Source organism: Thermobia domestica, chromosome 6 (assembly GCF_964235325.1).
Source record: "Thermobia domestica chromosome 6, izTheDome1.hap1.1, whole genome shotgun sequence".
Lineage (NCBI taxonomy): Eukaryota > Metazoa > Arthropoda > Insecta > Zygentoma > Lepismatidae > Thermobia > Thermobia domestica.
In genome coordinates this window covers 273,863,888-273,880,327 of record NC_137459.1, presented here as the reverse complement: position 1 = coordinate 273,880,327, position 16,440 = coordinate 273,863,888, and the positions used below count along the sequence as shown (strand labels likewise).

The following is a 16,440-nucleotide window of genomic DNA, read 5'->3' as shown; positions in this document are numbered from 1 at the left end:
TTGAATAAAGGTAATATTCAATGTCCGAAAACGGAGAGATTTAATTTAAAGAAATTAGAAGAGAGCCAGGTAAGAGAGGAATACCAGATTGAACTTTCGAATAGATTCGCGGATTTAGAAGACTCGGAGTGCACTAGTGTTGAGGATACTTGGATTGAAATTATAGATAGCATTAAAAGTTCAGCAATAGAAAAATTGGGACACGCGGAAATACGTAGGAACAAACCATGGTTCGACCAAGAATGCATTGAGCTAGCAGAGAAGAGAAAACAGGCAAAATTACGGTGGCTACAAAATCCGAATGAAACAACTACACAAAATTTCGCAGATATCAGGCGGGAAACTTCCAAAACTTTTAGAACAAAGAAACGGGATTTTTTGAAAGCTAAAATTAAGGAACTTGAAGATAATAGTAAAAATAAAAATATTCGGGACATGTATAAGGGGATCAGCGAATTTAAGAAAGGCTATCAACCTCGTGTTTATATATTAAAGAAATCTGACGGAACAGTTCTCACCGATACGGATAGCCTCTTAAATAGATGGAAAGATTTCTTTGACGATTTGCTGAACACGCAGCCAAAAACTAATGTGCGTGGAGAAAAGGAGAGACACACCGCAGAGCCGTATATTCCAGAACCCAATCGAATAGAAGTGGAAGCCGCTATAAAGAAATTGAAGAAACACAAATCTCCGGGTGTAGATGAAATTCCGGCTGAGTTAATTTTAGCTGGAGGCGAAAAATTGTGGAACAAGATACACAAACTCATTCTCCTTATCTGGAACAAGGAAGAATTGCCACAAGAGTGGAAAGAATCAATCATTGTTCCAATTCACAAGAAAGGCGACAAAATTGACTGTAATAATTATCGAGGCATTTCTCTTCTGTCAACATCCTATAAAATCCTTTCAAATATTCTGTTAGCAAGATTGACCCCATACGCAGATGAAATTATTGGAGATTATCAGTGCGGATTTAGACGAAATCGATCAACTATCGACCAAATATTTACCATTCGCCAAATACTCGAAAAGAACTGGGAATACAATACCCCGGTACATCAACTATTTATTGATTTTAGAAAGGCTTACGACTCGGTTAGGAGAGAAACATTATACAACGTTCTTACAGAACTTGGAATACCGAGAAAGCTAATTAGATTAATTAAGATATGTTTAAGTGAATCCCAAAGTAAAGTCCGGGTAGGAAAATTTTTGTCCACGAGCTTCCACGTCGAAAATGGCCTGAAACAAGGAGATGCGTTGTCGCCATTATTATTTAACTTTGTGCTGGAATACGCCATAAGGAAAATCAAAGATAGCAACCAGGGCCTAGAGTTGAACGGCATTCACCAGGTTATGGCATATGCTGATGATGTAAATTTAATAGGGGATGATAGGAGAACAGTAGAAATAAATGCAGCGATCTTATTAAACGCTTGGAGGGACATGGGTTTAGAAGTAAATGCAGAGAAAACTAAATACATGGAAGTGCGTCGGGACCGTAATACGGCAAATTGTGGAGGCGTTAAAATATTAAATAATGCTTTTGATAAAGTGGATACTTTCAAATATTTAGATCAATATTAACAGACGAAAATCATATTCACGAAGAAATTAAATGCCGACTAAAAGCAGGGAATTCGTGTTACTATTCGGTTCAAAATCTCTTGTCGTCGCGAATTCTGTCGAGGAATTTGAAGCTTAAAATATATAAAACGATAATCATGCCTGTTGTTCTGTATGGTTGTGAAACATGGTTGCTTACTCTGAGGGAAGAACATAGACTGAAAGTATTTGAGAACAGGATCCTGAGAAGAATATTCGGACCCAAGAGGAACGAGAATGGGGAATGGCGGAAGCTTCATAACGAGGAACTACATAATTTATATGCTTTACCCAACATTGTTAGGGTCGTCAAGTCTAGGAGGCTTAGGTGGGCAGGTCATGTAGCTAGAATGGAAGAAAGTAGAAACGCTTTCAAAGTCTTGACTGGTAGACCCATAGGAAAACGACCATTAGGAAGACCTAGGCGCAGATGGGAGGACAATATTAAGATGGATCTCGCAGAGATAGGAATACAAAGTAGAAACTGGATGCAATTAGCTAAAGATAGAAGTCAGTGGAGAGCTTTTGTGAACGCGGCACTGAACCTCCGGGTTCCATAGGCCATAGAGTTAGTTAATCACTGGTAGCATATCCATGTAATCACCTCTTTAATAAGGATGTAGTATTTTTAAAAGAAATTATACATTTTCATAAAAGTAGAAATTTTTCTTAATACCTTCCTTTACTGAAACTAATAGTGGAAGGATCGATGACAAATTTTCCTCATCACGTAAAAGCAGTGATTAAATGTCCTATTTTACAAAATTTGTGGTAAAATACCCGAATCCCATCTCACCAAAGTTCAATTAAATCAATTATGTACATTGCATGGGAACGTCTTGTTAATATATATACATTTCTGCTAGCTAGGTTGTTCGCAACTGGTAGAGAGTTAACGACTGTGTTTAAAATATTGACATTTGTACATAAAACTTGAAGAAACGAAAAATAAGTCTTATCTGTAGAATTATCTTTTACTTACCACCATTCACAGATTCATCACTGAATGCAGTAGATTGCTTTCTTTCCGTTTCTGGACTCATTGCACCTTCCACTCGATCCCTTACTCTTGCTAATATAGCTCTAAGTTCCGATGATCGAGCAGTTTTAAACTGGAAACAAGTGGGAAATAATAGAGATGCTCATAATTTACATGTACTAACATAATTTACTAAAATTTCGAATAAAACAAACCGGTAATTGAAAAGTTGCACAATCAATTATATACCTTCTTACTCTTCAACTGCAATATTATTTAATGCTCAGGCTTCCATTATTTAAAACATTTTGTTCGAACAACATAAAGTACCATTATCAAAGCTTACTGTAAATAAATTATACATCTGTGCATAACAATGTGTGTTGAAGATGTTAGGTTTAAAAATATTTTTAAAAAGTACCATCGCATCTTATATTATTATTATTATTATTATTATTATTATTATTATTATTATTAATAATAATAATAATAATAATAATAATAATAATAATAATAATAATAATAATAATAATAATAATAATAATAATAATAATAATAATAATAATAATAAAGATTGACTATATAGAAAAATGAAATATATAATTCTCTGGACTTCTCTCACAGATAGAAACTGAAATTCTGATCAGGATAGCAGATATTCTAGGCCGATAGTAGTGTGATTCTGTAGAAAGGTAAATCATCTTCTCTGTCTTCAGGTCATTGATTGTGAATAAATGTAAGTTATATGTATTCATCAAATTTTGGATATATTCTAGAATCTGTGAATGCTGACTAAAAATAGAAATTAAATAACTTTTTCTTAAATTATTTTTCTGTATGTTTGAGTACCATACTTTAGATATAAGACACAACAGCTTAAGTTTCCTCTAACTATTGTAAAGAATCATTCTCTATAGCATTTAAGAGCTTTAACTTTAGAGCCAAAGTAGGCTATCTTCATCCGCGATTGACACTGATATAATATCTTCTTACAAGGTTCTGACATGGCAATAAGCTGTAAAAGTGTCATGTCACAAGAAATACTTCCTACGTTACGAAATAAAATTCCAAGCGCCATGCATACCTTGTATGAAGGCGAACGTTTAGCTTTCAATTTATTAGTTTTCATAAAAATGGAGATAGCCAACTCTGACTTCCGAGTCTTTATTTATGTTTGAGAGCTCATTGCAAAGATTCGTTACAGAACCAAAATTTCTATAAACTTTAGAGGTAATTGAAATGTTCAATGAACCTGAAATTACAGCTGACTTCACAAGACATATTCGCTAGTATTCAATGTTATTTAAAATTAAGACAAAAGGCTTTGTCCACTTATACCTGACATTGCAATTCATGAAAAGTATTGTAGAAGCTTGATCATATTATAGGGATGCGAAATTATTACAATAATCGAGAAAAGTACAAATAAAAAAAAAAAAAAAAGAAAAAATATATCAATGAATCAAATAGTCCAGATGCAAGACCTTAAAAAATAAATTTTGAGATTTTCCAAATATGTTAATTTCAATTAAGAAATAATATGTTTTGCTTTTCAAATTGTAACACGATAAAAACATGCATTTATCCTATCCTAGAGGAAAGAAAACATGAAACACTTTCAAGAATTGTAAAAAAGTAATTTAACATTTTTTTTTTTAATTCCGCAGATATTGGTAGTGAAAAATTGGTGGACACATTAGATTCTTGTTCCAACGAATTGTTAGTAGAGTTATTCAAGTAAGGTTTGACGATTAAAATGTCTCAGAATGTTTGTGCTTTGCACTAGGGCAACTCTGCAGTAATGCTTCTTGTCACATATTGGCTGCATTCTTCCCAAATTACATAAATTTAGAGCATTAAATAAACACACCTAAATGGTGGAAATAAACCTTCACTGCCGAATAACTCTATAAAACTTCTGAGACTTATGCATAGCAAACTTGGAAGTCTGAAAAAAGGACACAAATAGAAAGAGTGACTAATTAAACTAAAATTAAATACAAGGGAAAGTGTTTTAGGATTTATTTTATATCCAATCACGTACGTCAATTTGTTTCTACTATTCTGATAAAGATACAAAGAAATGACCATATTTTCTACCATATTTAAGTATTGCTGATTTAAATAGTAACAACTCTCACTTTTCCTTCAAATGTTAAGTTCTTGCAAACCTATCTAAGAAGTTTTAATATTTTTGGCTTAAATTAAGATTCTAATTGGTCAAAAAAGATAGCTCTGCGTGACCACTATATTTTGTATTGTATTGCATTGTATTTTTGAGTTTCGCATCCCACGACTCTGCTCTTGTGCTAAAGGAGATTACGAGAAATGAATTATGATAATACAATGAACACTGAAAAGACAATACCAGGGCCTGAACTGGATTCGAATTCTCGACAGACAGGTTTCCAGATTGCCAGCACAATTTCTTGGAACTCATAACACCAGCCTGCTGCCAGTAATTTTTTAACATGAGGTGTTTCGCGTAGTAAGGGAGAGCTCAACAAAGGCTTGTTTCCTGAAAATGTAATCTCTACGGTTAAACTAATTGTCCATTTATTTTGAAACTATATTTTCTAAGGGAAAGAGGTGCGACTTTCACTCTGGGCACGGGAACTGATGCCACAGAGCATTTTGGCACTTAAAATGTAATTTCCTTACGTTGAGATTGCATGTAGTCTTTTTGAGTTCGCCCTAACTATCTAGAACGCCACATGCATACTGAAGGACATAGAGATCGAGACACGAGTTTTGAAAATAACCTACATAATCATAATGACAGTCATTCACGTTGCATGAATTTTTGATTCCAATAAATTTGATAATTAGTACTGTCCAAAGTAAATGCGTGACGGGAATTCTGTTCTTCCAAAAGAAAACTATTATCATATTTTGCTAGAATCAATATCAACTGACTATAAAACCCGCATTATGAATGAGATCATAAATTAAACACTTACCCCTGAAACATTCCTCTGAATCGTAACTTGTGAGTCAAGCCTTCGACCTTCCTCCTTACCACAATATTGTTCCAGTTGCTGTCTCTTTAAAGCAAAAAGTTCGTTCCCTGACATTCCATGTAACTGCTTGCAAATTCTAAAGACAATAGGAAATATACACCATTAGTTATCGTTAAAGTAATATTTAAACTTGAACTGGTGAACACAAAATTTATTTTTCAATAATCTAGCCAAAGTTTCAATTCTCACATCTTATATATAAAACTGTAGTTAATGTAATACAAATTCTGGTTGTGTATAGACATTAGTAGTTAGGCAGGAAAGATATAAAGATGTGTATGAGTAAAAGTATTTGATGAGCAGTGACAGTAGTTGACACTGTGTTGTTCATTTAATGAAAATATGATCACTAGAAATTCTAGATAACTAAAATATTTTATTAGACCTACTGATACATATTTCCACGGTGGTAACCTTGAAAACACTCCCTTTCCCATTTTGAAATATACTAGATTTCTTCCACTTTCAAGTAATGTATTTTTTTTGGGGGGGGGGGAGGTTAAGTATAATCATTTAAAAATTACGAAAAACAACAAACTTAGCAACTGTTACGCAATATTACTTCAAACTAGGAAGATATTTTGCAGAAACATCGAGAGCAAATCAACATTCTTAATAATGTTATCCGTTTATCAATTTCAAATGTAAATATGGATTCATAATACGACACAACACTTACTTCAAATTTAAAATATCAGAATCACTTTTCCTGAAGATAAAAAGATAGAAAAGGAAAGAATAAAAGAAAAAAAACTTTGATTTAATCGTAACTTAATATCGTTAAATTTATAATTATTTAAAAAATAATTTGAGAACACTTTATTTTAGTGATTGATTTTACTAAAAATTCAGTTCGAGAGAAACAGAAGATGTACCTCTGGTATCAGACCTAGACAAATGGCATTGAGTTTTGAATCGACTTAATAGCATGAGTTCAGGCGCACACGCTCTTACGAAAAAAATGATCAATATAACTGAGGTGAATAAAATATTCACAAAACACTTTTTACTTTTGTTTTCTTAACACCTTGGTAACACTTTATGGATAACACATCGATTTTTTTTTTAACAATCTAAAATAGCACAACTATAGTTTATAAGTTTCAATACTGCTAATTAAATCCTCTGTCAAACTCTCTTTTTAATTGTTTCTACATAAGTAAGTTATGTGAACTGACTAAATGATAGTTCCATAAACTGTTCATTGAGTTAAAACTACTTTCATATCATGTTTTACATCCGTACAATAGCATTGAAGTTGCCTGCAATAAGTATTGTTCCTAGATTCATTTTATCAACAAATTATTTAAGAGATCTTTTTCATTTCTCTTTTGAATTATTTGAAGGATCAAATATTTGAGTATATGATAAAGAGCTATTGTTAATTTTTTTTCACGTAGTTCTACTTTTAACAAAGATCGATTAGCTGCTGCCTGAATATGGAACTATGCAACATACCTACAAAACGCTACAAAAACGCTTTTTCCACTCTTCTACCTATGACGATAGATATAGGTAAGATGGCAAGTTCAAGGAAATACTCAAATCATCGATAATCTATCACCTTCCTACGTAGGGAAACAACAAAAGCGGCCCTGTTAGAAACAGTCACATTCATCCTGGTAATGAGTGTTGACCAACAAGTAGCGAAAGAACCAAAATAAGAGATACGGGCCACTGCAGTGAACTTTCTGGCTCCAGTTCCTTAAACTAAATTAAGTTATGCTGCAGTTATTAATGAAACACCTTCTTGTGAAATATGAACAAAATTATATGGGTTTCCGAAAAATTTCGCCCAAAGGAAACTCACCCTCAAAAATAAACTACCCCTTGTAGATTTTTCCATAAAAGAATGACGTATGCATATGTTAGGGTTATTAATGAAATATTTCTATATAAAATAACAAAACTGCAGAGGTCTTATTTCACAAACCTGTCAAACTCATCCCAACGGTAAACTACACCATGTGGTTATTTTCATGGAAGTTATTTATGCAACATGATAGGAATATTAACGAAAATATTTATTTATGAAATATGAACTAAATAGCTTGAGTGGTTTTCGAGAAAGTAGTCTGAAAATTTCATTCCAAGATTTAACTACCCCTTGTAAACATATTCGTAAAAAGTAATTTAAGTATCATCATAGAGTTATTAATGAGATTTTATTTATGAAACATGAGCAATATCCCCTTAGTAATTTTTGAGAAAATCGTTAAAAAAAACCTCTCAAGAATAAAATACCCCTCGTACATTTTTCAGGACAAATGATTTACACCATACTGTCAGATCAATAATGAAATTTGAACAAAATCATCTGAGTCATTTGAGAAAATCGCTCGAGAAAACACCCCAGGAGTAAACTACCCTTTCTCGATTTTTCCTCAGAAATATGGATCATACCAGAGTATAGGGTTGTTATTCAAACGTTTATTTATGACATATATATAAAATCGTTAGAACCGTTTTTGAGAAAATCGTAAATTTTGATTTTCGCCCTTCAGTAACTATTAATTTCAAAAGTAGGAAAAAAAATTCGAAAAACTCCCCTAGAGAATTTTAAAAAAAAAAGAAAAAAAAACGTAAGTTTAAAATTTGGTCTTCATACGGTGACCGACATAGGTTCTAGGTAAATGTACATCAGGACGAACAGATGTCGAAAAATCACTTTCTCCATATATATGAACCATGAAACTTGTAAATCTGCTAAAATCTTGAATTCGATATTTTCACGATCACCATACTTTCTTCTTCTTTTCTTTGGTTGCTCGAAAGTAACGTAAAAAAAAAGTTTTAATTAAAACCTTTTATTATTAAAAAAAAAAACTTAAACGTAGGTGTTTTTCTTTTATTGTTCCAATTAAGTTCCTTGTTTTAGGATATTTTTGTTTGAATAGGAATCTTGTATAGCTGTAACATTTTGCTTTCATAATTATTCTGTTTCTTATGGTGATTTTTCTTTTCTTGATACATTATTAATTTGTCATACAAACTCTTCTATTACTTTGCCATTGTTCTCTTAGATTAGCCACTTGTATCATAGTATTTTATAAAACACTTAACACTTCGACTCCTGTCGATGTAGCCATATATCCCCACGAAGCTTAAATGCCTAACAATGTATATGTCCAGATTTCACAGTGACTTTGAAAGTCAGAGAAATTAAAATGAATTAGAGAAATTCAGTTTAATGCTTCAAAATATGCCGAGAATCAGGGAAATTGCAATATTTCACAGAATAATCAGTATTTTATAGCTGCCCACACAAGATATGAAGAATACATCCTCAAAGAATCAAGATAAATTCTAAAATATGAAGATAAAGAAAAACTGAAAAAATAATTATTGTTAGAAATATAGGAACTTCAGGAGCGTCAAAAGGTGATACAACTTCAAGCTTTCAAAGAAAACAACAAATTCAATCAGAAATTAAAATGCTACTGAAAAAAAAAAGGTTTAATGATATTATTCAAAATGCTTAGTAAGGATTTGCTTAAGAGCCTGACATACTAAAAATAATACAAAATTTACCACTTTTCTTTTGCTTGTTTACTCATAACCGAAAGGAGGTAACGAAATGTAACTTACCACAATCATAGATAATGTTACTCTACAACAGAAAATATGAACCTGAAGAATTTTCACTGTTGTCATCCATAGAAATTACAGTGTTGCCAGAATAACACTTCCCCCAAAATCTAAGTTAAGGCAGCGACTAGAGGAACGAACTCAATTGCATTTGATTACGTATTATGTTGTCTTGGCATTCCCTGAACTACTTTTTAAATAATAAATGTATTTAGTTTGTAATAAACAAAATAGTTTCAACATACAGTTATTAAAATTAAATACTATTCTTATTTAAAAAGTAGTTCACAGGATACCAAAACAACATGATACGTAATTAAATGCAGTTGAGTTCGTTTCTCTAGTCGCTGCCTTAACTTAGATTTTGGGGGAAATGTTATTCTGGCAACACTAATTTATATGGATGGCAACACTGAAAATTCTTCAGGTTCATATTTTCCTGTTGTAGAATAACATTATCTACGATTGTGATAAGTTGCATTTCATTATCTCTCTTTACTTATGAAAATTAAGCAAAAGAAAAATGGTAGATTTTGTATTATTTTTAGTATGTCAGACTCTTAAATTACAGGTATGAAATTTGTTATCTAAAATCTTACTTGAAAATAAGGGACCACGTTTTCAGACTTTGTTTGAAAATTCAAATTTTAAGGGGAAAGGAGTGATTTCTATTTTTGTTTCTCCGCTTGAAATAATGTCGTCTTCCCGTGATGCAATCACAAACAACAGACGGCTTAAAATTTTGAAATGAATTGTGAAACATGCTTGGTACCTACCTCGAGCTAAGCTTCAATTATCACTTTGATTCAAAAGGGTATAGAGTTCACAATTATCGTAAATATGGAGTAGCTCACGAGCCCCTTAAGTTAGGAAGTTGAAACTGTATTAAAAGTAAGTGGATATACGACCCAGTGTTTTTTCATATTCCAATTTTAAGGGAGGAGGCGCAATTTCTAGATTTACTTTTTCGTCACATTGGAATTTACATTGTTGTATGTGGTCGCATCACGGAAAACGGCTTTTCCCTTTGACATGAATTTTGGAACGTATTTAGTACCTACATCAAGGATTTGTATATCACATTGCTTTAAAGGCATATTGTTTTAAAGGCATATATCAAGGGGAAAGGGAGTTCAAAATTTGTTAAAAATGGAGTATCTCATGATACTGTATAATTACACTTTAATATATGAACCCCTTTCCCCACTTATGTTATGCATTTGAATTATTCATAAGCCTATTTTCCCCGTGCGGAATACGGGAAAGCTAGTATTTAATAAGATTATAATGGTTATCAGTCGTACAAGGAAACCAATTCAAGTGTGACACGAAATTTTGGACGAGTTTATGCGCAAACGAAGTGTTTTTGTGTACAATTGAACCCATTAGAGGAAAAATCCCTCGATCTCAACCGTTCCGGAGATATATAGGAATAAGGGGAAAACTGGTGCTCTGATATTTTGTGGATTTTATGTTGCGAGTGAATATGTTTGAAAATTGCATTAAGACGTTAAGAAAGATGCCCCAGAGCGAATGAAAGTGAATAAAAAAATGAAATCTGAGTTTTACGCCCCACGGTTATGCCGGTTAGGCTAAAGGAGACTGTGATGATGAGAAATGAATGAAAATGGTGGAATGAATAAAGTGGGAGGAAACGGAAGAACCCCGAGGAAACCCACGCACACGGTGTTTATCCACCACAAAGTACACTTGGCGCGAACTGGGATCGAACCAGGGACCCCAAGCACCAGAGGTGAACTCTCTACCACTGTGTCGCTGCGGAACGAGCGAATGAAAGTGGTGTTCAATGTTGAAGTGAGTGGTGTAGCTTTTACCCGGGGCCAGGAAAAGATGGGGCTATGAGGAATAAACACTATTGACACGAAGGATAAAATTGTATGATAAACACTTCGTTTGCGCATAAACTCGTCCAGAATTTCGTGTCACACTTTAATCGATTTCCTTGTTAGTGGAAATAGTAGATAAAAGTGACTTATCAGAAATATTATAAAGGAAATGCTAAGTATTTACATTAAGTTTAACACAAAGATAAGTAAAATATGAGAATATTTAGGATTTAGAATTCTGGGCTTTCGGCATCTATGCCCATTTATCCCGTCACGTTTGAGGGATGACGTCCCTCGGCGAGCACACTATCCGGGGAAAGAAAAGGAAGGAAGGAAGCGGCCTGGGACCTAGAAGTTAGGTTCCACCCCGGCATTTGCTTGGTGTGAATGAGGAAAACCTCATTCAGAATGGCTGGCCTGAAAAAGCTTTAACACTTCTTCGACCGAGTGCCCCCATCTGGAATATTTAGACTTAAATTTTGGTTTTAATATGTATTCCTTTGAACTTACCTGCTGCTGAATCCTTTAGCTTTCAACCAGTTCTGAACCTCATCTGGAGTGGAATTCTGATTGATGAATACTTCAGGTGTCTTGAAAATGTCTATGTTTCGTCTTTTCTCTCGATACATTGTAAGAACATGTTTCAGTTCTTCTTGCATTAGGTCTTGCTGGCTTGGAGCTGTGAATATACAATTAGTTATTAAAGTAATATTGCGACAAATAATCCAACTACTGCCATAAAATAGCCTGTTATATTATGCTTGGCCACATACGAAGTAAAATTTGGTAAGACATCTTAGCATATTACATAAAGATGTCTTACCAAATTTTACTTCATCTGTATATATATATATAATATATAGCCTTGTTAATGGTAGATTCAAATAAACCATGTGCACTTTACGAATACGAATTAGTAATTCGTAATTAAAATAGGGTTTATACATCTTATTTTTGATAGATAAATCACATTGCAATCGAGAAGATGACAAAAATAATCTTGATTCGAAACATGACACTAGAGGATAAAAGAAAGAGAAAACTAAAAATTCTTATATTTTGATCAAACTAAGGATGGTAAATTATGATCGTTTTCTTCTTCATGGTAAAATTACAAAAACTAAACCGAAAGTGTTGTTAAATATGTTTAAAATCACGTCTAGAAGTTATACATTATACATTTAATAGTCTGAAATGAAAATTTTGTTTACACTAAACAGATTCACTGGCAAGCGTCTTTAAAATTTCAAATGACAAACATGTGCTACACATTTAGTTCCTTGAGGGCAAATTGTAAAAAGTATTAGGAGCAATACAGTGAAATTTCTCGGATCACCACAATTTAATGTAAGTGCATTGGCTGAGTGACAAGGACACTTACGGAAGTGTCACTCACCGATTTGAATGAAACTTTGCACACTTGTAGAACATCATAAAATAATCGACTTTTTTTTTTTTTTTTTTTTTGTTTCGGTAATGGTGAAGATTTAAGGGTGGAAACCACCCTTTCAACGTTAGGGGTGGTGTCCAAGCATAGACAGAAAACAATCATTTAATTTAGAAGAAAACATACTGCCTGAGACTTTTAGGATAACTGATTCAGAATCTGACGTCAAAGTTACAAAATTCAAAATGGTGAATGAAATATAGTGATTACAATTACAAAATGTCTTTTGGTTTGAAATTCTCTGCAGTTAACGAAGAACAATTATATTTGGCAGAGATTACTGCGAGGAGGTTGTAGACCAATTTAAAACCCCTTTCTGTACTTATTTTAATGGGATGCTTGATTAAAGTAAGTCTCGGCACGTCTCACTATATCATTTACAGAGACACAAATAGTAGAAAGTGTGGCACAGTCAATAAAACTATGACTCATAGCTACACCATACAACCTTTAATTTCTGAAAATGGTTTTGTTATCATCATTGTTAATTATTTTGCAGGAAAAGAATGAAGCATTTGACCCTTTGACCCTATGTCCACAACAACCCCTTTTAAACTGAAAATGTCCTTCTAAAAGCATCAAATTCGGGAAATTAACACCAGGTCTTGTGAGATCATGGTTTCAAGACGTTTTTCACCCAATGTCTAATGTAAAGTCCATTTTGTTATTAGATTCGTGAAGTGGCCACAATTCATAAACTTTCAAGCCTATTTTACGAACAAAAGGGTAACTCAAATTAGAGACCATTCTGCAAAAACAACTGGTAGGATTCAGCCTCTTGATCAGTGTTTCTTCCAGATATGTTCTTGGGGGGCATGCCCCCCAGAGGAGACCAAAATAATACGTCTATAATATAATAACAAACAGAATAGTACAAGCAGTGCATCAAGAGTAGACAGAAAGTCATCTCTAGGTGTGTTGAAACATAAGACTGGATATTGGAATGCCCAAGAAAGCTACTGAGTATAGTTTGAAGAACAGAGGCATAGTATGACTTGCTTTCTCAGCGCTCAACGTTCTGGGGGAAAAAAATCAGTGAAGAAAGAGTGCTGTTTACAACAAAGTTTACGTAAGTCATTTATCGGTGAGAAACTCTTCTAAAGACTGGACATCATTAGAGAATAATTTCTGCATTGCCCAGTTTGTTGTGACGAGGAGTCATTCTCTTGCAGTAAGAACGTCCTTATACTGTTGGCGAACAAACAAGAACCAACTCGTTGGAGACCTCGGAGCACCAAGAAATCAGTTGAAATTTCCATTTACAATAGATGAAATAAAAGGTATGAGATTGGAAGATGTCTCTATAGCAAAGGCATTAGTCAGCTATTGTACTGCAAAAAGGGAAAGTGAAACTATATGTCCTTGTTACAATCATCTAATACATTAGAATTATTATGAGAAAATTTTAAAGGAGATATCAGTTATAAGCAAGAAATATTGGAAATAGGGAAAAGCAAAATACCAGTATTTGATGCCGTACGTACAAAGCTTTCAGAATAGCTATTTGAGTAGGAAATATACATAGCAGTATTATGTACTTCATACACGCAGAAAGGTGATTCTTTGTAGATACAAGAAAGGTATTAAACTAAGATGCAAAAAGGTTAATTTGGTAATTTCTAAAGCGCCCTCATTTATCGCACGAAGTATTTAACAACAAATATTTGAATATCAAAGACATCATTGCTCTAGCCGTTCCTTAAGAAAATTAGTAAATTTGAGAAATATTAAAAACATAGGCACAGTTACCAAGCAAGTTCATTCTAGCATGCATTGTTAAATTATTAGGAAATGAAGCTTTCAATTTGGCAATTGCAGTAAGTGTAAATCAGAAAATGTTGTATCTAAATTTGAATCCATTACTGCTGAAAAGTTCAAGTAAAGCTACTAGTTGAAGAATAACATTCTACTACAATGAAAATTTGAGAAATATCCATAAACGTTTTCACTTACAAACATAAGATACTTAGCAGGAAAACGGTACGCTGTCAAAAGAAAAGTCTTACAGTATACTTAAGTATCTCAAAGATTCACAGCAGCAAAAACAAAATATCGATACTGAATCCTACATTATGGCAAACTAATCCACTCTAGATTCTTATTACCTATGTCCCTAGAATTTTGTTTTACATTATCTTCCCATCTTCTACTCTATCTTTTTTCTTTTGTTTCAAGCTTCCCTACTATACGATGCACCCCACCCACATGTATCGTTCCAGCAAGCTATAAAACATTTTGTAGGTTTCTTTAACAAATCCATATAATACAGTTTCATCATTAACATATACTGGACAGAAGTCATACTTGTATGAAACAGTAAATTGTTCATATTCCCTAATATATTGCAATTACCTATATTACTGGATATAGTTAGAGAAATTTCCGAAGTTGTTAAATAGAAGTAAAATAATCATTTACAACTTTTTTTTTAAAAAAAAAAGAAATTACAAGCCTATCTGATTGAAATGTAAATAAAAAATATTAAAAATTTGTAAGAACGTTAAGATTTTGTGCATAATATTTAATGCAGTAAATAAACATCGAGTGAATTTGGAGTTCAAATTCCATCAATATTCGCCAGTGGTGACTCATTATATCAGGTAAGACATTAGCTCATTATATGAAGAAGATTGCTTGATTAGTCTGTGAATCCTAAGGTTTTCAAGGTAAGTTGAGAGGGCTACTTGATGAAGAATAAGAACAAGATCTTTAATTATAAGATAGAGAAAGGCAAAGGACATAATTCTCGACAAGTATGGATGTGTAAATGAGACGTGTGTGGAACATCTGAAATGGGATGACGTTCGTACCTTGCAACAGTTGATCACAAGTAGCATAGTTCCACGACAGTGATACAGTATTGCTAAAGATCAAGTCCGCACGGATGGAACAGTACGCGGCTTCGTAACTAATTGGTCGTCTGAAGAAATCAGTTGCGGATGTATCCTACACAATGTGATTGCTGCAGCTTCCTAACAGAAAGATGATGGTTTGTCACAATCATCGCATTTCACTAGTTCAAAAAAAGCAATACTGTATTCCGACACCGACGAAGACCAAGGTTATTTTTTCGGCAGCGAAATAACAGCTGTTTTGTCTGTTGACTGCAAGGGTGATACTATTTAAGAAGCGTGACAAACAAGATTCACCGGTAATGGGAACTCCTGGAATGTGTCCAATCTAGCTGGAGACTCCCCAGGTCACACATTTCCAGTGTTATTTCCAAGCATTTGTCAAAGAGAAGTATATGCGTGTGTATCCTTCATACAGTTTTACGCCATACAAAATTTATTTTCTTCATCTGAAATTGGAACTACGAGGGGGCTTATCTAAAGCTGTCATGAAGGAGGCAAAAATGGTTCTGAAGATCAGTCAAAAAATGTATTTCAATATGTATTGCCGACGTGGCAGATCCGCAGACCAAGTGTATTCAATTATATGGAAACAACTTCGAAGTCCATGCTCATTTGAACTTGCCTTAATACTTTTAGTGGTTAATAAATTACATACATTCTTTATTGGCTAGTATTTGTGCTATTTTGTTTGAAGTTAATGAAATGTCGTAACTTCATTTTAAGGATATTATTGATTTATTAGTTACATGTAATTACTTGGGCGTTTATTCTATGGACAGTTTACATTTATACTAAGCAGTGACTACTGTTATTGATACTGTACCCAAAATCTGAACATTTTACATCTTAAGTAAGTATTGGAAATTAAAGCATAGTAAATGAATTATTCTAGTAAAGCAACATGTGTATTTTCTTTATCTAGAAGATTATTGAAGTTCAGCAAAATGAACTGATATATACAAGGGCTAGATAAAAAGTGATGGCAACTTTGTTATAATTCGTATCCGGCTTTATACACAGAAGAACACCTGTTATATCCTTCGATGTAACCACTTTCCATCTCTATCACCTTCTGCCACACGTTTGTAAGGCATCG

General features: G+C 33.3%; 1 protein-coding gene across 4 annotated transcripts in view; it reads right to left on the bottom strand.

The window, feature by feature from the left end:
- Positions 1-16,440, bottom strand: part of LOC145688497 (epidermal growth factor receptor kinase substrate 8-like) — a 379,489-nt gene that overhangs the window by 16,666 nt on the left and 346,383 nt on the right. For all 4 annotated transcript variants that reach the window (XM_081762831.1, XM_081762832.1, XM_081762833.1 and 1 more), the window contains 3 exons: positions 11,553-11,721; positions 5,548-5,683; positions 2,591-2,720 (listed from right to left, as the gene is read on the bottom strand). In XM_081762831.1, the coding sequence (XP_081618957.1) occupies positions 2,591-2,720; positions 5,548-5,683; positions 11,553-11,721 (435 nt within the window). The remainder of the gene's footprint in view (positions 1-2,590; positions 2,721-5,547; positions 5,684-11,552; positions 11,722-16,440) is intronic.